The following is a 19,499-nucleotide window of genomic DNA, read 5'->3' as shown; positions in this document are numbered from 1 at the left end:
TACCACGCCTCTTCTCTGCCGGACCCGCCCATCGCCTCGCTTGCATCACCACCACGGACGATGGCAAATGGCCGGCGTGAGTGACGTAAGAAAAGCTGAGGGGTTTTGGTGAGTGGAAAAAAAAGGATGTTTATTTGAGTCAGCGGTGTCCAAAAAAACACAACTTGAGTCCCAAAGGCAAGACCACACGGACATGCAACACGTCACATTATTTACACGCCCCCGTTGCCGTGGCAACCGCCACAGACAACCACGCCTCTCCTGCCTGGCGCCGCAGATCGGAAGGAACCGTGTATGCCGTGAGTCCAAACGGGGGCGGCATGGAGCGGATGTTTGGCTAATGTTTAGCCATGCTAATACATTAGATGTCAGCTTCCTGTGATTGGACGGAGACGGCTGGTGTCACCCTGAAGGGGTGGAGCTTAGAGTCCCCCTCCAAGCGTGTCAGGTGAGTGTTCTCAAAAGAACAACAAATGCCTTCACTGGACTTTGGTGGCGTGGGGTGAGGAGGGGTGAGGAGGGGAGGGGGATGGATGCGAGTCCCGTTTGGTACGGCGCCTTAGGAGGTCTTGACCAGGTCGTACACGTAGATGTGGAAGTCGTCATCGAACTTGATGAAGTAGACGGAGGGCTTGGCCTCCACCTGATGGATGACCATCCCCGAACGCTTGCCGCCGTCCTCTTTGGCGTACTCCACCTGCTTGCCCACCAGGCTGTCCACCACCTCGCCGGGCTCGCGCTCCGCCGCCGCGTTGTCGTCTGCGCGCACAGGAAGCCGTCATGCTAGCCGCATTAGCACGCGCTACGTTGCGTTGGAGCGTCACTCACTGGAGTCGGGCATGATGCGCAGGTCTCCCTCCTTGTAGTCGTCCAGCAGCTGGTACATGTAGAGGACCGGGTCCTTCTCGTAGGTGATGTAGAACCACGACGTCATGATGGGAGCCCGAGCCAGGACCATCCCGCGCCACTCCTCCTTGGGCCCGTCCTCCGTCTCGAACATGTGCTCCACCGCCTTCCCGATCATGGCGTCGGCCAGCGGCGCGTCGCTTACCCGTGCCGGTGCTAGGACGGCGAAAGACGTACGGCACGTCCATAAGGGGCGTGGGACACGGTCCAATGTGGTCACTCACCTACGGGGTCGGGAAGAACCTCCAGGCTCAGCACGCGCTGGTCGCTGTGCAGCTCCAGGCCGTAGATGCAGTCGAAGCCGTCGTACTTGATGAGGTAGAGGGACGGGTTCACCGGAACCTGGTCCAGCACCGTCCCCTTCCACTGGGACGACTTGCCTGCGCGGCGCAACAAAGCCGGTCATCACGTGACCCCACCCCGCCCCTGAACGCTGACATCACATGACTTACTGCCCTCCTTCCAGATGTGCTGGATCCTGCATCCCACCATGTTCCTCTTGGGGGGCGACAGGGTCCTACTGGGGGCCACGCACCTCTGCTTCCTGGGGGACAACACACACGGTAACACACCCGAGCCGCGGGACAAACGACGCTTGCTTCCTGTGTCTCACTTGTGTGGGTTCTTCTTCTTCATCATGCTGGCGGACACGCCCGAATGTCCTGGAAGACAAAGTCACCCTGCTGTGAAGACCAACGTCCACAACGGCACGCCAACATGGCCGCACGCCAACATGGCCGTACGCTCACCTCCGTCCGTTCGGGGCCGCGCCCCCTCTGGGCTCTTGAAGGGGGTCTTCATTCATACACCTGGGGGAGGGTTTCAGGATGGAGGGGTTGGGGGTGGGGGAGGGGAGGGAAAAGAGGAGGAGCACCAGGAATTAGACCGGGTCCGGAAGCATTCAGCCTGGCGGGAAAGGCTACGTTCCAGCTGTGGGCGAGAAAAGCAACTCATCACTTTCATTCTCCCAAAACAGCAACCCGAAGACCGGGACCGGAACCGGAACCGGGACCGTTTCCTGACGACTCCTGCGTCCAACAACAACAAGCCGTTGTGACGTCATCTACACGTACACGTGTGCCATTTATGGTCACTGTCAGGCTGTCATGTGTTCACATGCATCGCGTGTTGTCACATGTTTTCGCTCGGCGGTGACGTCATGACCTCGCTGCGCGTGTTTGCGAGAGAAGACCGACAAAAAAAACATCTAAAGTGCAAACGTGTCGTCTTCCTAAACTAACGATGCTAATCTGGTTAGCATCACAGAGGCAGCATCCACCCGAGGCGCCAGTGAACAAAGAGGAAGAGGAGGAGGGGGTGGGCGGCTGAGAAGAGACAGGCACGGGCGCCAACACAGCACCGTGGCGCGAAAAGACAAAGCTCTACGGAAACGGCTCCACGCCGTCAAGTGTTCCGCCTCCTTACCGACAAGACGACCGGTTGCCCGCCACTATCGCAATCGACGTCCGGGAGTTCAATTGATCCTCTTTGCCACCAACAGGGTCGCCTGTGGGCCAAGCTAGCTGCGCTAACAGGCAGACACGGCGGAAGTGAGGGCTCGCTGCCTCCAAAGTTAAAGCATGAATACACGACGATGCACCGGCTGTTGCTGCTGTGAACTTCCGCGGTGTCACATATTCGAATCCGCGTCCACGTAATCCCATCGAGGACTACATTACCATCCGAGAACAAAATCATCCATCCATGTGTCGTTATTTTGATGTAAGTATACTTTACAGAAAGTGGATATAGTAATTAGAACATCATTTACTCAAAAGAACAAACAATAGAGTTCGCGAAAACATCAAGGCCTCAAATAATAATGGCAAACAAACGTTTAATCGTCAACGTCAAATGGTTTTATTTTGAAAATAAAACACCGGAAACGGAAATGGGCGACCAAAATCCTTCCACCGAAGAGTTTAGCAAGATAGTGAGCTGTCGATTGAGCGCGACGAGCAACAGCTTCTTCCTGCAAAATACTGAGCTGTGGACGGGCTCGAGCTCCACTGCAACGAAAACACCTTCACGTGGACACACTAGGCTGAACTATCGCGATCAAACTTACAGAGGGGAGCATTAAAACAACATCTGCTGATCTGGGGTCTGTTACAATGCAAAACATTTTTTTTAGAAAGTGCGTTCGTTTTGTTACCAGGGATGCCCTACAGACTTCACACACAGCCGGATACATTATCAATATACTCCGAGCAAGCGAAAACTACGTTGGGCTTTGATCTTTGTGGTGACTCTCAGTGACTTTTAATATCGTAACGCAACACATCTCCAGTCGATAGACGAACAAGTCTGCGATCGCACCGCACAAGCGGCACGTCCCGGTGAGCAAAACACTGACGCGCCTCGAATCAATCAGAGCGGAGGAATGCCAGTTGAAAGCCAAGCCTTCGTCACAGTTTAGCTGGAGTTGACGTCGCCGTCCAACTTGGTACGAGTTTGTACGCTGGAAGAGACGGAGACACCGCGGGGCGATGCTTCGTCACACACACCGAAACGATGTGCCATGATCCCGCCGGGGAAGACGGTGCGCGAGGCCGGCGACATCATGTTGGTCCGCAGCTCGGTAAGCACGAGCTCGCCGGCTGGGTTAGCATTAGCGGCTAACGCTAGCATTGGCGGCTCATGTCAACTTGCGAAGTAGTGTCGTAAAGTAGTATGTAACAGTGGCAGCTATCGTGGTTATTGTTCTTTATTTCTCCAAGTACAAAGTAGGTGGAGGAACTTTTATCTGTATCGCTATTAGCGAGTATTATCTGAGTTGAAAACATCGTTTGTGACGAACAGGAAGTGTGTGATGGTACAGGAAGTAGTTTCCCTTTGTGGTGTCAGCAGGCGAGGGGTGGAGCCAAGGTGATACACGCCGTGGTGGTCATCTTCCTGGAGTTCTTCGCCTGGGGGCTGCTGACCACGCCCATGCTGACTGTGAGTGACACACCCGCTCTCACCTTTTCTGTCGTCATATCCGTTGGTGGCTGCCGAACAGGAAGTGGAACTAGAAGCGCTGCTGTCACGCGTGTACTTTCAGGTTCTCCATGAAACATTCCCACAGCACACCTTCCTGATGAACGGACTAGTCCAAGGTGTCAAGGTGAGTCCGTGCGCCGCCAAGGGTGTGGTTAGCATGCTAACGTCGGCGTGTCTCAGGGCTTCCTGTCGTTCCTGTCGGCTCCTCTGATTGGTGCTCTGTCGGACATCTGGGGCAGGAAGTCCTTCCTGCTCATGACCGTCTTCTTCACGTGCGCTCCCATCCCCTTCATGAGGATCAGCCCCTGGTGAGGTGTTGTTGTTTGCAGCGCTCGTCCGCCATGTTAAGCCTTCCAGTCACATGACCACCATGTGAGCGCCGGGAGGAGAATTCCAAAGCTCCAGCATGTGACTGGAATTGGTCTAATCTGCTTGGATGCGTGACCTTAGTGTGTGCGTGTACACGCAGGTGGTACTTTGCTCTCATTTCCGTGTCGGGAATCTTTGCCGTGACCTTCTCGGTCGTCTTCGCCTACGTGGCGGACATCACCGACGAGCAGCAGAGGAGCACCGCTTACGGCCTGGTCAGTGCACGCACGCACGCGCACGCACGCACGCACGCATGCGCACAGTGCACGTGGTGACGGAGCGTCCGTGTTTGTGGGCGTGGTCAGGTGTCGGCCACGTTCGCCGCTAGCCTGGTGACGAGCCCGGCCATCGGGGCGTACCTGTCGGTGAAGTACGGCGACAGTCTGGTGGTCCTGGTCGCCACGGTGATCTCCGTGGCCGACATCGCTTTCGTCTTCCTGGCGGTCCCGGAGTCGCTGCCCGACAAGATGCGTCTGACGTCGTGGGGCTTCCCCATTTCCTGGGAGCAGGCCGACCCCTTCGCCGTGAGTCCCAGTGGGGGGGGCGGGCCTTCGTGTGTGATTGGCAGCTGACGCCTGGTTTCTTTGTTCAGTCGCTGCGTCGCGTCGGGAAGGACTCCACCGTGCTGCTCATCTGCGTCACCGTCTTCCTGTCCTACCTGCCGGAGGCGGGGCAGTACTCCAGCTTCTTCCTCTACCTGAAGCAGGTGACCTTTGACTCCTCCCCCATCTTGCCCACCCGACAACGCCAACAATGCCGTGCCCCTCCCCCAGGTCATCGACTTTTCTCCCGCCGCCATCGCTGCCTTCATCGCCATGGTGGGCGTCCTGTCCATCATCGCTCAGGTGCTCCTGGCTGGTCACGTGATCCCAAAGAGGCCCCTCCCCCAGCCTGACACCTGTGTGTGTGTGTGTGTTGCAGACGCTGCTCCTCAGCGTCCTGATGAGGACCGTGGGGAACAAGAACACGGTTCTCCTCGGTCTGGGCTTCCAGCTGCTCCAGCTGGCCTGGTACGCCTTCGGATCCGAACCCTGGTGAGTCCTGGTCATTTTCAGGAAGTGGTGTGGCCCGCGTAACCTGGCGTCTTCCTCTTCCAGGATGATGTGGGCGGCGGGAACGGTGGCGGCCATGTCTTCCATCACGTTCCCGGCGGTGTCTGCTCTGGTGTCACACAGCGCTTCCCCTGACCAGCAAGGTAAGCACGTGCACGTACGTGCGCACGCACGTATCTTCCCCACGTAGTAAGCGTGTGCGTGCTCAGGTGTGGTCCAGGGCATGATCACCGGGATCCGGGGGCTGTGCAACGGTCTGGGCCCGGCCCTCTACGGCTTCATCTTCTTCCTGTTCAACGTGGAGCTCAACGACGTCCAGCCGGCGTCCGCCAGGCCCGCGCAGCACATCAAGGTACGCACGCACATGCTCAGTAGGACGGGAAACAGTTTGGGGAAGCTTGGTAGTACACGCTTTGGACACCAGGGGGCAGCGTAGCCTGGTGCTAACTGGGCTGGTACTCAAGCGTTTCTGTTTATTAAACACACGCCAATCATAAATACAAAATACTTTTAAAGCGTAAAAAAACAAAGCAGCTGCAACGTGACTCGTTGCTGCCTCGTGTGGACGTGATCGGGTACGACGGCCTTTGGCTGACACGAAGCGTCGTTGTCGCACGCAGAAGTCGAGCGTTCCCGGGCCGCCCTTCCTGTTCGGAGCGTGCGCCGTGGTGTTGGCGCTCATCGTGGCCGTCTTCATCCCCGAGCGCCGCCCGCAGCCGCCCGACATCAAGACCTGCTCGGCCAGGAAGTCCAGCGGCAGCACGCCCGCCACCCACGCTCAGGATACCGGCGTCGCTCTGGCCACGCCCACTAGCGACGCGGAGGACATTGAGCCGCTCTTACAAGACAGCAGCATGTGATTGACAGCCAGGCTGGCCAATCACAGCACAATACGGGAGATGCCTTTTTAAATAATCTATCCATCAGAGGTCAAAGGTCATTCCAAAAGAGTCCACCTGTGTTGCCATGGCGATCGGTGGACCTATTTCCCTTCCAGTGTTTTTAGACTGGTCACATGACCCGCCAAGCGCCGCGGTCGTGTCATCCGCACTTTATTTTCTTCAGTGTGTGCCTCCTCCTGCTTCCTTCACTGGACAATAAAGTACCCAAGCCTTCATCGCCCCCCCCGCCCCGCTTCTCTCTTGGCAACATGCTAACGTTAGCGCATCCCTCCACCCCTTCTTCCAAAGCTAGCACTAGGTGGCATAATGATACAACGCTAACATGGCTACATTATGTCCACTATATTGGACTATAGGGATGCTATTTCAAGTCCAAAGGGCTCTAATGATGTTAAAAGGTCCTAATCAGGTTTTCTATGCCTTGTTTTCTCTTATTCTGTCTCCTATATGGAGTAATAGGGGTGTAAAGGTGACTGTAGGGATGCTATTTCATGTCCAGAGGGCTCTAATCATTTTTAAACACTATTGAGAAGGTCCTAATCAGGTTTTCTGTGCCTTGTTTTCTCTTATTCTGTCCCCTATATTGAGTAATAGGGGTGTGAAGGTGACTATAGGGGTGTTATTTCATATCCAGAGAGCTCTAATGATGTTAAAAACAGTATTTAGAAGGTCCTAATCAGGTTTTCTATGCCTTGTTTTCTCTTATTCTGTGTCCTATATGGAGTAATGAGGTATGAAGTATAGGGGTGCTATTTCATGTCCAGAGAGCTCTACCATGCAGTAAAGGAGGGGTTGTGGTGCGTTCAAGGGTTGGCAAACAAAATCATCGCAATCTTCCCGCGTGGGGAAAAGCAGTGGGGCTACGGTGGTGACGTCACAGCAGACAGGAAATGGACACCTTGGTGGTGGCGTAGGGGACGTCCTCTGGGGGGAGGGGGGGGGGGACAGGAAGAGGGTGGGACCAATGTGTGCTGCTGAAGGACAGACGGGGAGACTCACCTCTGTCCTTCAGCGTGTCCACGTAGACCTCCATGAACTCCTTCTCGCTGATGTCCTTCATCATCTCCTCTTCCTCTCGCCACCTCCCCCTCCCTCTTCCTCTCTCATGGATCTCCTCTTCCTTCTTGTCGCTGGCGGGACTGTCATACAGTCGGATGAACCTGATGGGTGGAAGTGTTACTGATGTGTGTGTGCGTGTGTGTGCGTGCGTGTGCGTGTACTTGATGGAGGGGTTGCTGCACAGGCGGGTGGGAATGCAAACCAGCTCCTCTCCACTGACCACCATCATGCTGAGGGTGGGGATGTTGGCCAGGCACTGAGGAACATACGTCAGCTTGTTCTTGTGCACCAACAACGTCTGCAGCTGCTGCAGCCTGACACACACACACACACACACACACACACATCATGACCCTGCTGTGTGTGTGTGGGTCAGAGTGGGCGGTCCTACCTGTCCATGTCCTGCGGCAGGTCGCTGAGTCGGTTGTGGCTGAGGTCCAGCAGCTGCAGGTTGCTCATCCTCAGGGCGCAGATGGGAATGGAGGCCATGTTGTTTTGGGCCACGTCTAAATGACGCAACTTCTTCAGCGCGCTCAGCTGCAGGAACGTCACCTTGGTTACGCCACCTTGGTTACGCCACCTTGGTTACGCCACCTTGGTTACGCCACCTTGGTTTGCATTCGCCATGGTTTTTAGTCCTACATCTCGGTTTTCATACGTCTTGGTTTGCAGACGCCCCGGTTTTCATTTGTACATCTCGGGTTTTATACGTCTCGGTTTTCATTTGTACGTCTGTTTTTATACATCTTGGTTTGCATACGCCCTAGTTTTCATTTGTACGTCTCGGGTTTGCATACATACGTCTCAGTGTTGATACGTCTTGTTTTGCATTTGCCCTGGTTAACATTCGTACATCTCGGTTTTCATAGGTCTTGCATAAGCCCTAGTTTTCATCCAACTTGGTTTGCATTCCTAAGTCTCGGTTTTCAAACATCTGTTTTTTCTATGCCTCAGTTATCATTTGTATGTTTCTGTTATTGTACTCTCGGTTTTCATACGTTTTGGTTTGCATACATGGCCCTGCGGTTGTCTGGCAACCAGGACCCCAATTCTTGCCCAAAGTCACCCTGACGAGGACAGGATGGATGGGTGGTTTTCATACGCCTATGTTGCCAGCTCTTAAGGTGTCGAGGAGCTGGGTTAGCACGGGTGCTAACACTACTAGCTAGCACGCAGACGCCGTGTTTGTGTGGAGTTCTGACCTCAAAGGGCAGCTGGCACAGGTTGGCGTTTCCAGCGAGTTCCAGGCGCTCCAGGTTCTGGCAGTCCCCCAGCTGAGCAGGGACGCCACGCAGGCGGTTGAAGCTGACGTTCAGCTCCCTCAGCGCCGCCAGCTTTCCTGGGGATGGAGCCTGGTTGAAGGTGGGAACGCCAAGAAACACCACCAGCCTCATCTCACCGATATCAGGTGGAAGCTCCGTGAGGGCATTTTTGGGCAGGTCCAACACGGTGAGCAGCGTGAAGGAGGACAAGTAGTCCGGGAGCTTCTGGATCTGGGTGCTGGTCACGTGCCACTCCCGCAAATATGTCATCCACTGCAGTTCCCTTGGGAAGTCCTGCCGGGAACACGCCTCGTCACCTGCTATCTTTAGCTGGCTAGCTAGCTCGCTCACCTTCCACTGACGCCCGTCCAGCTGGAACACCAACTTCTTATCACCATCGCTCGCATCTGGATCCTCACCACATGGACGCTCTGCTAGTAGGAAACTACTCTCATCTACCTCACCATCACCAGCGTGTGTACCATGGTGCGTGCGTGGAGGAGATGCGGTCTTGCAGTAGATCCGATACTGCCACTGTTGTTCAATCCTACAACCACAGGAGGACAAATCAGCGCCACTCTGAAGGTCAGATGTTGAGGATGTGGTCTGACTTGGCGAGGGCGCTCCTCTCCTTCCTCTCATGCTCCTTCCTCTGGCGCTGCTGCTGTTTCTTCACACGGACTTCCCACAAGCTCCTCACCGCCAACACGTCGTAGGCGGGAACGTGCACCTTCCTCTCCAACGTCATCACGCTCCACGGCCACCTGGAGGAACACCCCGCAGCTGTGAGTGGCAAAGATAGGAACGCAAACAAACTCCATTTGGAGATGTTATGGAATAGATGGTCTTTGTTAGCTCCAAGAAGAAAAACGAGTTCCTACCTCTTCAAACGTCTTCACCAGTGCTAACTTGTTGACTCACTGTGTGTGTGTGTGTATTTTTAGCAGCAGACGTGATCATGGTGTATGTCACATGACACCATCACCTTTACATAGCCTGCTAGCTAAGCTAGCACGCTAACAATGACAGCTCACCACAACAATACATCACAACAAGTAGCGTATCAAATATGACTGCTTTATTTTCACATCGTACACGTTCTATCAGGAAAATGGCTTCCATAACAATCAGTATAATCAAAATAAGTCAGAAGAGCGGGGCCGCCTCGGCAGCTTTGACCCGGGCGGCAAACAGCACCACGCACTTCTCCACGTGAGCGTTGATGTCGGCCTGAGACGCTCGTGGCCTCTCGCGCACGAACTCCGCCACGCTCACGATGCACTCCCTCTGCGCACGCGCACACACAAACAGTAGTTAAAGGTAACGTGTTTAAAGGTGACATGTGACGTCACCGGCGCCGGCACCCACCCTGTAGGCGTCCACTTGGTCCTGGCCCGTGAGGCGGCCAAACAGGTCCCTGGCCACCCGGAAACGCGTCAGCGCCGCCAGCAGGCCGCGGTCCTCCTCGCTCTGGGAGCTCAACCACTTGAGCAGCGCCGCCTGTAGGGAACGATCAACATGGCGGAGGAGTTCTTCGAACACTACACATACGAAGAGTATATGCGTACGAAAGTGGCAACAATTTCAAGTCAATTCCACAATAAAGACAAAGTAAAGGTATCAATACAAATAAGGGGAAAAATAAATCAATCGTTCATCGTCTTTTACGAACATTTTTACGTAAGCTAAGTTAGCCTTAGCATGCTAACATTCGGCCTCGCCAGACATGTTTGCATCGAGACTACCTTTCTTGCTTATCAAAAAGTCAACAACTTTAGAGCAGTGGAGTGAAATGATGTGACAACAACAAACGTGAGCGTTGATCAAGCGGAAACGTAACAATAACGTCAACATCAGATGGGTGTCGGACTTCCGCCTCACCTGCTGGAGTAACTCCATGTTGCTCATGTGCCCTCCGGACGCCGCCATCTGGGACCAGGAAAGCCGCACAAAAATGGGAGAAAAAACTTGAATCCAAGTCCCAAATGGGACTTTTTTACGCGGATGTGAGTGACGGTGAAGCCGTACTTGTTTACGTCTCTTCTTCTTCCTGTCTAGCCGTTGTGATGGTAGGCCGCTGCTGCCACCCAGCGGTCACAGCGCGGCACTACAAGAGTTTCAATGTTTGTTTGCTTTTGCTTTATCTTTTGGTGCACGTGGGGGCGGAACTACCAACAAATGTCATGTATGTATTAAATAAAGACATTTACAATCGTTTGATGTATTTGAGTAGAAACGAGTTTTATTTCAAAGTGCGGTCAAGACCAAAACATGAGCCGGTCGGTCAAAAGTCTTTCGTCGACCTGGGTCACATGACAGATCAGCTGTGCTCTTTACTTTTGGAGAAGGAGCCCAGCTGTTTGGTGTTGACGTCCCGGAGCTGCTCCAGCTGCCTCTGGCCGCGCCGGTACAGGTACTCGATGTGCATCACGTCCGTCTTCTTGATGCCGGCGTTCTCCCTGAACTCGTCGCGGATTCGGGGGAGGAAACCCGGCTTGTCCCGGCCGGCTCGCAGGAACTGTCGGTAGAGCTCCAGGACCTGCTTCTGCAGCTTGCTGTGCCGCGCCATGGCCCTTCTCCACGAAGGTGGCTGCGGCTAAACGTGCATTGTCTGCCGGATCGCTGTCATGTCCTCTGCCTGGACGTCTGGAGGAAGCAAACACACAACTTCAGGTGATTGACATGGATGCCATGTGGTCACCATGGTAACAGCTGTCTTACTTAAACCAACATTTGACCTGTGTTCTGAGTACACCAGTATTACAGTGGTAGTAATATAGTCAAGTACTACGACTTTCACACCACCAAAGAGGAAGCAATTGAACCATACATGCACACATGATATAAAATAATAACTTTGTTAGTGAAGTACAATACGAGGACGCTAGTCACAGCATGTATGCTAACATGTTAGCATGTTCGGTACTTACTGTGAGGAGAAAATGTTGAACCCTAGCTTCTTGAACGCTGCTTATTCTGCCACTAAGACAAAAAAGACCCACAAAAAGAAAACCTCACAAGTCAGTCGGTGTCCGTTTGCAAGACCAGGGCAGCGTGGAAGACGGAAAACCAACCTTGACGTCGTTGCCTGGGTTAGCCTAGCTTGGCGTAAGTTAGCTAACGTTGACCTTTGTGGGCGTGGCCGCGGAATGAAACCCCAGCTTCCGGTGGTTTCATTCAAAAACGGAACAAATGCCGACTAAAAGAAGAAACAGCAAATAGCTGTATGATCATGACATTGTGTCATAAACCATACACATCTGTATATGTTTTGTTTGATTTACCTCCTATTTAAGTCGCAAAAATGTGTCAACGAAGGCTTTTAGTCTGACAAACTCCAAAGTGACAGACGGAGTGCTTCCGGTTAGCATTACGGCTGAAATGTCAAAACATAGCAGCGCAGGTTTGTTTTCTTCTCGGTTAAAACCCACATTAGAAGCTTTTCGTATCGAGTATAACTGTGTTTAATAACTAATATCATAAATAAATATCTGATGATACAATGGCGGTCTTTTGAAGATATTTGCCGAAGTTAGACGCTGCTTTATCGGCCCATTGACGTCTTTTACCTTCATATTGACTTGATGAGGCTGATATAGAAATCCCTTGACTAGAAGGTAGTAGTAGGACTTTTCTGGTGAGTATTAAATCGAATTAGTCGTCTTTCTGTGTCGGAGGGTGCACTTTGATAGAGTGCTTCTCTTGCCCTTCGCCGCTAGGGGGCCATGGAGGCGGAGCTTGAGCGGGTGGAGGAGGAGGTGCAGCTCCTGCTGAGCGGCCAGGGGTCGGAGGTCACGGCGTGCGACGTGGGCCTGGAGCAGAGCAAGCCGGCCTCGCTGAGGAACAACGTCTCCTACATCGTCTGCGCCGTCATCTTCAACCACACGGTCCCTGACGCCGCCGGGGGGGAGGAGCTAAGTCCACCATGACACTCATTATTCATTTCATATCATTTAGGAGGAAGTGCTGATGGTCCAGGAGGCCAAGCAGGACTGCTATAAGAAGTGGTACCTCCCGGCGGGGAGGGTGGAAGTGGGCGAGAGCCTGCAGGAGGCGCTGCTGAGGGAGGTGAGTCTCTGTGAGCCCCGCCCCCTTCCATCCATCCGCAGGGCGCAGCATTGGACGCCTGCTTGTGTGCAGGTGAAGGAGGAGGCGGGGTTTGAGTGTGAGCCAATCACGTTGTTGCTGATCCAGGAGCAGGGACCGCAGTGGATCCGCTTCATCTTCCTGGCCAAGGTCACAGGTCAGCAACGCATGTGGGCGGGGCTTTGGACCTGCTACGATACTTTATAGTGTCTCTTATATATAAGATAAAAAAAGAACTTACAGCCTTCTATATATGCATCTAGACTATAATAGAGCCCTCCAGACATGAAATAGCACCCCTATAGTCTCCTCTACACGCTGATTACCAAATATGTCCGACATAAGAGAAAATAGGACATAAACAAAACAATTTACCACCTTCTAAATACAGTTTTTAACATTAATAGAGCTCTCCAGACATGAAATAGCACCCCTATGTGCACCTCTACACTCCTATTACCCAATATAGTAGACCTAAAAAGAGAAAATAAGACATAGAACACCAGTTTACTACCTTCTAAATATACATTTTAACATTAATAGAGCTCTCCAGACATGAAATAACACCCCTATAGGCACCTCAACACTCCCATTACCCAATAGAAGACATCCATCCATCCATTTTCTATATCAGTGGGGACGGGGGTTAGAGGCGGGGTCCACCCTGCAGTGGTGGCCAGCCAATCCCAGGGCACATATAGACAAACAACCATTCACACTCACATTCATACCTATGAAGCTAACATGCTAGCATGTTTTTGGAATGGGGGAAACCGGAGTACCCGAAGAAAAGCCGGGCCCGCACGGAGATGCCTGAGCGGAGAATCGAAAGCATCTCCTGACTGTGCGGCCTACATGCTAACCACTTGGCTACCGCGCGGCCCTATAGTAAACATTATAGAAGGACAACCTGTTTAGCATTAGAGCCCTGTAGACATGAAATAGCACCCCTATAGTCACCTATACGCTGAGAACTGTGCTTGCAGGCGGGACCATCAAGAGTCCATCGGCGGCTGATCAGGAGTCTCTTCAGGCCGCCTGGTGGGATAGACGCACGCCCCTCCCCCTCAGAGGGCGGGACATCCTGAGACTCATCGAGTTTGGGCTGAAGTACGATGCGGAGTCAGGCGTCACGTGACTCTGCCGTGTTTCTGACCCTGCGGTGCATTCAGGTACCACCGGGACCCCTGGCATCCCGCCACCTTGCCCACGGACCTGAGCTGCCGCCACGTGGTCCAGAGACTGGTCCTGGTCTTCACCACCCCGGAGGAGCAGGTCTGGATCCTGCTGATCAAAGGTATCCGAATGCCGTCCCCGCCCTCGCGTACCCTCCCTCGCCGCCCAACCCCTCTGCCGTGTCCCCGCAGACCCCAGGCCCCACCTCCCCGTGGCGGCGGCCGTCAAGACGCACGCCGTCAGTTGGGCGTCCAACATGGTGGCGCAGGACGCCGTGCCGTCGTCGTACTACGAGCACAGCGTCAACACGCTGGGCGTCTTCAGCCTGCAGCACAACGGGCGGCAGCACGGCAGGACGGACGGCGTGTGCTTCAACACGCTGGTGGCGCTGGAGCCCGACGCCGCCCGCCGTGACGAGGACGGCGTGGCGCTGGAGACGCCGCCCGCCCCGCACCCGCCGCCCGTGGACAACCCCCGCTACCTCTGGCACAAAGTCCAGCATCCCGCCCTGAGAGATGCGCTGCTGGACAGGAGCAGGAAGATGTCCGTCGTACCTCTGCACAGCCTCTACTGACTCTTATTGTGAAAGGACGCTTTTATTGTCTCATTCTTTCAAGGACATGGGGTGGCTTCCGGCTTCCTGTTGGGCACCAGGCCGTCCTTCAGGCTCTTCAGGTGCTTGTTCCGCTTCTCCAGGCAGGTAAGCCACTCCCCCCGCAGCCTGGCGGACAGGAGGACACGGGTCAGCGACACGCCGCCAGGGAGACGAACCACGTCACCTCGCGCTCGCCATGTTGGCGAGCCGAGACGAGGCAGCTGTCCCCCCCAACCCCCCCACCCCCCACCCGCCGTGTTGGGGATTATTCACTTTGGCAAATGACAATCACACACACGCTTCCCGTGTCCTTTTGGACCTTTCTGATGCCCTCAGCTAGCTAAACGCCCCCGCCCCCCCCATCACTCATCACCCGCCATGTTAGACACACAATTAGGACGGGGGGGGGGGGGTCCGGTCTCCTTGCTACGTGAGATGGGGGGATTAGTAACGGATAGCAGGGGGATTATCTGTCATGGTGGTGTTGGGGTTAGCGCGGGACAGGGGGGGCGGTTGGGGGTGACAGGGTGGGGGGGGGCGAGCACTGCTGGTAGAACGTCCGAATTAGGAGATGGAAATGTTTAGATGATGAATCACAATTAGGATCAAGGAATCACCCCATCACCTTCACCAGGTCTCACTAGAACTGTCCTATCAGGTCTGACTAGAACTGTCCTATCAGGTCTCACTAGAACTGTCCTATCAGGTCTGACTAGAACTGTCCCATCAGGTCTGACTAGAACTGTCCCATCAGGTCTGACTAGAACTGCCCTATCAGGTCTGACTAGAACTGTCCTATCAGGTCTGACTAGAACTGTCCTATCAGGTCTGACTAGAACTGTCCTATCAGGTCTCACTAGAACTGTCCTATCAGGTCTGACTAGAACTGTCCTATCAGGTCTCACTAGAACTGTCCTATCAGGTCTGACTAGAACTGTCCCATCAGGTCTGACTAGAACTGTCCTATCAGGTCTGACTAGAACTGTCCCATCAGGTCTGACTAGAACTGCCCTATCAGGTCTCACTAGAACTGTCCCATCAGGTCTGACTAGAACTGTCCTATCAGGTCTGACTAGAACTGTCCCATCAGGTCTGACTAGAACTGCCCTATCAGGTCTGACTAGAACTGTCCCATCAGGTCTGACTAGAACTGCCCTATCAGGTCTCACTAGAACTGTCCCATCAGGTCTGACTAGAACTGTCCCATCAGGTCTGACTAGAACTGTCCCATCAGGTCTGACTAGAACTGTCCCATCAGGTCTGACTAGAACTGTCCCATCAGGTCTGACTAGAACTGCCCTATCAGGTCTGACTAGAACTGTCCCATCAGGTCTGACTAGAACTGCCCTATCAGGTCTGACTAGAACTGCCCTATCAGGTCTGACTAGAACTGCCCTATCAGGTCTGACTAGAACTGTCCCATCAGGTCTGACTAGAACTGCCCTATCAGGTCTGACTAGAACTGCCCTATCAGGTCGGACCAGAGCTGTCCTTTCTAGTCATGTAGCACAAAGGGATCCAGCCGTCCTTCCCATGCGATGGAGGCGGTGCTGACTTGTGGAGGGCGCTGGCGTTCATCCTGCGCTCCTCGCTGGCGGCGTGCTGGTGGTGGACGTGGATCCTGTTCTCCCAGAAGCTCCTGATGTTTTGTCTGTCGTGGATCAGCGCCAGGCTCATCTCTCTTGGGGGGGCAAGGATTTGCCATCTTTTATGGAGCGCTAGGAGGAAATAAGATGAATAAAATGGGATTTAAACACCAACCTTGGTTCCGGCTGATAGCAGACGTCCGTGTGGGAGGAACGCTGATGGCTGATGGAACACCGAGGGAACGCCGATGGAACACTGAGGGAACGCCGATGGAGCACAAACATCCACCTTGTGTGTGCGTCTGTTTGGACAGTTGCTGTGAAACCGAGCTGGTCATATGATCTTTATTTCTGATCAAGTCCTGTCACTTTTCACTCTACCGTGTGTGTGTGCATGCGTGTGTGTGTGTGTGTGTGTGTGTGTGTGTGTGTGTGTGTGTGCCATGGATACGATAGGACATAAAAGACGAGCTGCTTGGGTAATGATGTCATCAACCTGAAAGACACTTTATGGACACGTCAATCATCACAATGATTGGATGACTGGAACACTATGACGAGACAGACAGCAATAGTTGTGTTGAATGGTTGCTATGACAACACGCCTTTCACCCTTTATCCTCTAACGTCACCTACAGACATCAAAACTTAAAACTTCTATATACTTCTATGTATATTTCTATATACTTCTATGTATATTTCTATATACTTCTATGTATATTTCTATATACTTCTATGTATATTTCTATATAGTATTTCTATATACTTTGGACCATTCCCCCACAGCCCAGGTGGCCTAAGGCTGGATTTATCAATGTCCAAGCATTGAATCATTATTAATCAATATCCAAGTACTAACTCCTTATTCAGCAATATCCCAGTACTAACTCCTGATTCAGCAATATCCAAGTATTAACTCGTTATTTATCAATTCCCAAGTACTAACCTGTTATTCATCAATGTCCAAGTACTAACGCATTATTTATCAATGTCCAAGTACTAACTCGTTATTCAGCAATATCCAAGTATTAACTCGTTATTCGTCAATATCCACCTACTAACTCCTGATTCAGCAATATCCAAGTACTAACTCCTTATTCAGCAATATCCAAGTACTAACTCGTTATTCGTTAGTATCCACCTACTAACTCCTGATTCAGCAATATCCAAGTAGTAACTCGTTATTCATCAATATCCAAGTACTAACTCCTCATTCAGCAATATCCAAGCATTAACTCGTTATTCATCAATGTCCAAGTACTAACTCATTATTTATCAATATCCAAGTATTAACTCATGATTTATCAATGTCCAATTATTAACTCATGACTTATCAATGTCCAAGTACTAACTTGTTATTCATCAATATCCAAGTACTAACTCGTTATTCATCAATATCCAAGTACTAACTCGTTATTCATCAATATCCAAGTACTAACTCCTCATTCAGCAATATCCAAGTATTAACTCGTTATTCATCAATATCCAAGTACAAACTCGTTATTCATCAATATCCAAGTATTAACTCATGATTTATCAATGTCCAATTATTAACTCATGACTTATCAATGTCCAAGTACTAACTTGTTATTCATCAATATCCAAGTACTAACTCGTTATTCATCAATATCCAAGTACTAACTCGTTATTCATCAATATCCAAGTACTAACTCCTCATTCAGCAATATCCAAGTACTAACTCCTCATTCAGCAATATCCAAGTACAAACTCGTTATTCATCAATATCCAAGTATTAACTCCTTCTGCATCAATATCCAAGTATTAACTCCTTCTGCATCAATATCCAAGTATTAACTCCTTCTGCATCAATATGCAAGTATTAACAGCAATACCCAAGAATAGCTTATTAAAATCTGTGTACTCGGTCTTGCAAAGCAGTGCTGCTGCGGAGTGAAAAGCGCGACTGCGACTTCTTGGGGACACTTGTCCCCAATAAAAGTCTCAAGCTGACCTGGGGCCGGTTCCCCCTGGACCCTGTCTTGTTCCTCAGGTTCCGCCACTGGCTCAGAAACTCTTTTAGTCCAAAAGGTCAACAGACCCTGTCAGGGCCCCTACTGGTACCTACTGGGGAGTTAGCCTGATTAAACCATGGCATCCCTGGGGACGTGTGTGCATGAAGACGCACCTCGCATTCGGGTGGAACACCGAGTCTCCAGACACGAGTCGGGATGAAAGAACATCCGTAAACTCCACACTGTCCCATCCATTTGGGTGGACGAGTGTCCTTGAATCAAGGATGTTAGCATCCAGCAGCCGATGGAGCTAGCTGGTTAGAGTCAGTGACGCGTGTCCGTCATGGTCACCATGGAGACGTCCGGGTCCCGGAGAGGCGGATCCTTCACACTCTCCTCTATTCCTGCTTATCAGGGTGAACGTGGCCAAGGTGACATTCTGGCGGTTAAGGGTTTCTATTCCAATCTTCATTTCCATCTTTGGTCATCCTAGCCGCTTGTGTGGCTCCGCCCCCCAGGGCCCGGCGCCGCCTATAAGAAGGTCATGCGCCGTCCGGCCGCCGCTCGCCAACATGGCCCCCAAGAAAGTGGAAGCAAAGAAGAGCACGGAGGCAAAGAAGGCCAAAGAGGAGACCCCAGCGCCCCCTCCGAAGGCGCCAGAACCTGAGCCGGAAGCTCCGGTGGACCTGAAAAGCACGGTGGTGGAATTCAGCGCCGAGCAGATAGAAGAGTTTCGCGAGGCCTTCACGCTGTTTGACGAGACCCCGACGGGCGAGATGAAGATCACGTACGGTCAGTGCGGCGACGTGATGCGCGCCCTGGGCCACAACCCCACCAACCAGGAGGTCTTGAAGCTGCTGGGTCAGCCCAAAGCCGAGGAGCTGCACACCCGGCTGCTGGACTTTGACGGCTTCCTGCCCGTGCTGCAGCACGTGGCCCGCGCCAAGGACAACGCCCACTTTGAGGACTTCGTGGAGGGTCTCAGGGTCTTCGACAAGGAAGGAAACGGCACCGTGATGGGGGCGGAGCTCCGCCACGTCCTGGCCACGCTGGGGGAGAAGATGACGGAGGACGAGGTGGACCGGCTGATGGCGGGACAGGAGGACGCCAACGGACACGTCAACTACACGGAGTTTGTCAAACACATCCTGGCCGGATGAGGTCAGAGGTCACCACGGGAAGAACCTCCATCATCTATATGCTCCACATCTACGTTGGCAGAGCAGATCCAATCAATAAAAACACGGCTTGAAAGCTCTGTGTCGTAAATGTTGTGTTGGGGGGGTCGGGGGGGGGGGGGGGGGCGCTCAGACTGGCCAAGTTCACGGTGGCCCCCAAAAAGCAGCGCAAATCTCCAATTGAAATAAGTCATATCAGGTAGTGGGGTGTCGCCGCCATTTTGGGTTCGGATAGCCCTCATCCTTGTCTCACAGGCAAGCTCAGGCACCCAGATTATCTTTATTAGATAGCGTGGCTATTCCTGTACGCCAACTTGGCTATCTCCTTCCAGGCTGTCTTTGGAAGCCAGATGCTTACTCGGGGCGACGGCGA

The 19,499-nt window shown here is 52.8% G+C and overlaps 7 protein-coding genes and 1 pseudogene across 10 annotated transcripts; 3 read left to right on the top strand and 5 right to left on the bottom strand.

The window, feature by feature from the left end:
- Positions 1-78: 78 nt before the first annotated feature.
- spinb (spindlin b) lies at positions 79-2,480 on the bottom strand. The gene is made up of 7 exons (XM_058071321.2): positions 2,332-2,480; positions 1,656-1,836; positions 1,520-1,568; positions 1,359-1,450; positions 1,131-1,286; positions 829-1,062; positions 79-759 (listed from the first exon to the last, which is right to left on the bottom strand). The coding sequence occupies exons 2-7, from the start codon at positions 1,705-1,707 to the stop codon at positions 560-562; spliced, it is 783 nt and encodes a 260-aa protein (XP_057927304.2). The 5' UTR covers positions 1,708-1,836; positions 2,332-2,480; the 3' UTR covers positions 79-559.
- Positions 2,481-2,811: 331 nt separating this feature from the next.
- On the top strand, positions 2,812-6,424 carry slc71a2b (solute carrier family 71 member 2b). 3 transcript variants are annotated; one of them, XM_058071312.2, is made up of 12 exons: positions 2,812-3,487; positions 3,754-3,846; positions 3,950-4,012; positions 4,069-4,196; positions 4,358-4,472; positions 4,563-4,781; positions 4,850-4,963; positions 5,031-5,102; positions 5,179-5,291; positions 5,355-5,452; positions 5,519-5,661; positions 5,930-6,424. In XM_058071312.2, the coding sequence occupies exons 1-12, from the start codon at positions 3,428-3,430 to the stop codon at positions 6,167-6,169; spliced, it is 1,458 nt and encodes a 485-aa protein (XP_057927295.2). In that variant the 5' UTR covers positions 2,812-3,427; the 3' UTR covers positions 6,170-6,424. The 3 variants fall into 3 exon arrangements, with proteins under 3 accessions (XP_057927295.2, XP_057927296.2, XP_078645508.1); XM_058071313.2 differs by having other exon boundaries at positions 2,813-3,487; positions 3,757-3,846; XM_078789382.1 differs by lacking the exon at positions 2,812-3,487 and having other exon boundaries at positions 3,823-3,846; positions 3,950-4,016.
- Positions 6,425-6,467: 43 nt separating this feature from the next.
- On the bottom strand, positions 6,468-9,426 carry LOC131128444 (small integral membrane protein 22). Its single transcript, XM_078789384.1, has 8 exons — positions 9,414-9,426; positions 9,144-9,315; positions 8,884-9,079; positions 8,473-8,826; positions 7,662-7,807; positions 7,432-7,584; positions 7,211-7,371; positions 6,468-7,135 (listed from the first exon to the last, which is right to left on the bottom strand). Exons 2-8 carry the CDS (start codon positions 9,278-9,280, stop codon positions 7,086-7,088), a joined length of 1,197 nt encoding a protein of 398 aa, XP_078645510.1. The 5' UTR covers positions 9,281-9,315; positions 9,414-9,426; the 3' UTR covers positions 6,468-7,085.
- A 169-nt stretch (positions 9,427-9,595) lies between these two features.
- On the bottom strand, positions 9,596-10,600 carry LOC144898242 (uncharacterized). Its single transcript, XM_078789389.1, has 3 exons — positions 10,414-10,600; positions 9,901-10,032; positions 9,596-9,819 (listed from the first exon to the last, which is right to left on the bottom strand). Exons 1-3 carry the CDS (start codon positions 10,459-10,461, stop codon positions 9,679-9,681), a joined length of 321 nt encoding a protein of 106 aa, XP_078645515.1. The 5' UTR covers positions 10,462-10,600; the 3' UTR covers positions 9,596-9,678.
- Positions 10,601-10,758: 158 nt separating this feature from the next.
- sdhaf1 (succinate dehydrogenase complex assembly factor 1) lies at positions 10,759-12,171 on the bottom strand. Of its 2 annotated transcripts, XM_078789390.1 has the most exons (3): positions 11,607-12,167; positions 11,463-11,514; positions 10,759-11,178 (listed from the first exon to the last, which is right to left on the bottom strand). In XM_078789390.1, exon 3 carries the CDS (start codon positions 11,099-11,101, stop codon positions 10,853-10,855), a length of 249 nt encoding a protein of 82 aa, XP_078645516.1. In that variant the 5' UTR covers positions 11,102-11,178; positions 11,463-11,514; positions 11,607-12,167; the 3' UTR covers positions 10,759-10,852. The 2 variants fall into 2 exon arrangements, with proteins under 2 accessions (XP_078645516.1, XP_057927312.1); XM_058071329.2 differs by lacking the exon at positions 11,463-11,514 and having other exon boundaries at positions 11,551-12,171.
- On the top strand, positions 11,819-17,343 carry nudt18 (nudix (nucleoside diphosphate linked moiety X)-type motif 18). Its single transcript, XM_078789385.1, has 9 exons — positions 11,819-12,169; positions 12,252-12,419; positions 12,490-12,600; positions 12,673-12,775; positions 13,605-13,728; positions 13,791-13,915; positions 13,986-15,143; positions 15,312-15,383; positions 15,456-17,343. The coding sequence occupies exons 2-7, from the start codon at positions 12,258-12,260 to the stop codon at positions 14,366-14,368; spliced, it is 1,008 nt and encodes a 335-aa protein (XP_078645511.1). The 5' UTR covers positions 11,819-12,169; positions 12,252-12,257; the 3' UTR covers positions 14,369-15,143; positions 15,312-15,383; positions 15,456-17,343.
- Positions 14,372-16,288, bottom strand: LOC131128453 (protein FAM240C). The gene is made up of 3 exons (XM_058071324.2): positions 16,151-16,288; positions 15,945-16,070; positions 14,372-14,515 (listed from the first exon to the last, which is right to left on the bottom strand). Exons 1-3 carry the CDS (start codon positions 16,258-16,260, stop codon positions 14,407-14,409), a joined length of 345 nt encoding a protein of 114 aa, XP_057927307.2. The 5' UTR covers positions 16,261-16,288; the 3' UTR covers positions 14,372-14,406.
- Positions 17,344-18,500: 1,157 nt separating the features above from the next.
- LOC131127998 (myosin light polypeptide 6 pseudogene) lies at positions 18,501-19,202 on the top strand (annotated as a pseudogene).
- Positions 19,203-19,499: the final 297 nt, after the last annotated feature.

This window comes from Doryrhamphus excisus, linkage group LG3 (assembly GCF_037039965.1).
Source record: "Doryrhamphus excisus strain RoL-2023G ecotype Guam linkage group LG3, RoL_Dexc_Guam_v1.1, whole genome shotgun sequence".
Taxonomy (NCBI): Eukaryota; Metazoa; Chordata; class Actinopteri; order Syngnathiformes; family Syngnathidae; genus Doryrhamphus; species Doryrhamphus excisus.
Note: the sequence above shows the minus strand (reverse complement) of the source record. Positions and strands in the feature narration are given on the sequence as shown.

What these genes read in the sequence shown, in the direction of transcription:
- spinb (XM_058071321.2), bottom strand. Translation starts at nt 1,707, where the DNA reads ATGAAGACCCCCTTCAAGAGCCCAGAGGGGGCGCGGCCCCGAACGGAC. An exon ending in GGTTCTTCCCGACCCCGTAG is followed by an intron (nt 1,063 to 1,130) that starts GTGAGTGACCAC and finishes TCGCCGTCCTAG; the next exon opens with CACCGGCACGGGTAAGCGAC. An exon ending in GCGCATCATGCCCGACTCCA is followed by an intron (nt 760 to 828) that starts GTGAGTGACGCT and finishes CTGTGCGCGCAG; the next exon opens with ACGACAACGCGGCGGCGGAG.
- slc71a2b (XM_058071312.2), top strand. Translation starts at nt 3,428, where the DNA reads ATGATCCCGCCGGGGAAGACGGTGCGCGAGGCCGGCGACATCATGTTG. An exon ending in TGACCACGCCCATGCTGACT is followed by an intron (nt 3,847 to 3,949) that starts GTGAGTGACACA and finishes GTGTACTTTCAG; the next exon opens with GTTCTCCATGAAACATTCCC. An exon ending in TTCATGAGGATCAGCCCCTG is followed by an intron (nt 4,197 to 4,357) that starts GTGAGGTGTTGT and finishes GTGTACACGCAG; the next exon opens with GTGGTACTTTGCTCTCATTT.
- LOC131128444 (XM_078789384.1), bottom strand. Translation starts at nt 9,280, where the DNA reads ATGACGTTGGAGAGGAAGGTGCACGTTCCCGCCTACGACGTGTTGGCG. An exon ending in TGTGCCAGCTGCCCTTTGAG is followed by an intron (nt 7,808 to 8,472) that starts GTCAGAACTCCA and finishes ACGTTCCTGCAG; the next exon opens with CTGAGCGCGCTGAAGAAGTT. An exon ending in CTGCCGCAGGACATGGACAG is followed by an intron (nt 7,585 to 7,661) that starts GTAGGACCGCCC and finishes TGTGTGTGTCAG; the next exon opens with GCTGCAGCAGCTGCAGACGT.
- LOC144898242 (XM_078789389.1), bottom strand. Translation starts at nt 10,461, where the DNA reads ATGGCGGCGTCCGGAGGGCACATGAGCAACATGGAGTTACTCCAGCAG. An exon ending in ACATGGAGTTACTCCAGCAG is followed by an intron (nt 10,033 to 10,413) that starts GTGAGGCGGAAG and finishes CGTTCCCTACAG; the next exon opens with GCGGCGCTGCTCAAGTGGTT. An exon ending in ACCAAGTGGACGCCTACAGG is followed by an intron (nt 9,820 to 9,900) that starts GTGGGTGCCGGC and finishes GCGCGTGCGCAG; the next exon opens with AGGGAGTGCATCGTGAGCGT.
- sdhaf1 (XM_058071329.2), bottom strand. Translation starts at nt 11,101, where the DNA reads ATGGCGCGGCACAGCAAGCTGCAGAAGCAGGTCCTGGAGCTCTACCGA.
- nudt18 (XM_078789385.1), top strand. Translation starts at nt 12,258, where the DNA reads ATGGAGGCGGAGCTTGAGCGGGTGGAGGAGGAGGTGCAGCTCCTGCTG. An exon ending in CCGTCATCTTCAACCACACG is followed by an intron (nt 12,420 to 12,489) that starts GTCCCTGACGCC and finishes CATATCATTTAG; the next exon opens with GAGGAAGTGCTGATGGTCCA. An exon ending in AGGAGGCGCTGCTGAGGGAG is followed by an intron (nt 12,601 to 12,672) that starts GTGAGTCTCTGT and finishes GCTTGTGTGCAG; the next exon opens with GTGAAGGAGGAGGCGGGGTT.
- LOC131128453 (XM_058071324.2), bottom strand. Translation starts at nt 16,260, where the DNA reads ATGTTTGTGCTCCATCGGCGTTCCCTCAGTGTTCCATCGGCGTTCCCT. An exon ending in TGCTATCAGCCGGAACCAAG is followed by an intron (nt 16,071 to 16,150) that starts GTTGGTGTTTAA and finishes TGCCCCCCCAAG; the next exon opens with AGAGATGAGCCTGGCGCTGA. An exon ending in AACGCCAGCGCCCTCCACAA is followed by an intron (nt 14,516 to 15,944) that starts GTCAGCACCGCC and finishes CCTGTCCGCCAG; the next exon opens with GCTGCGGGGGGAGTGGCTTA.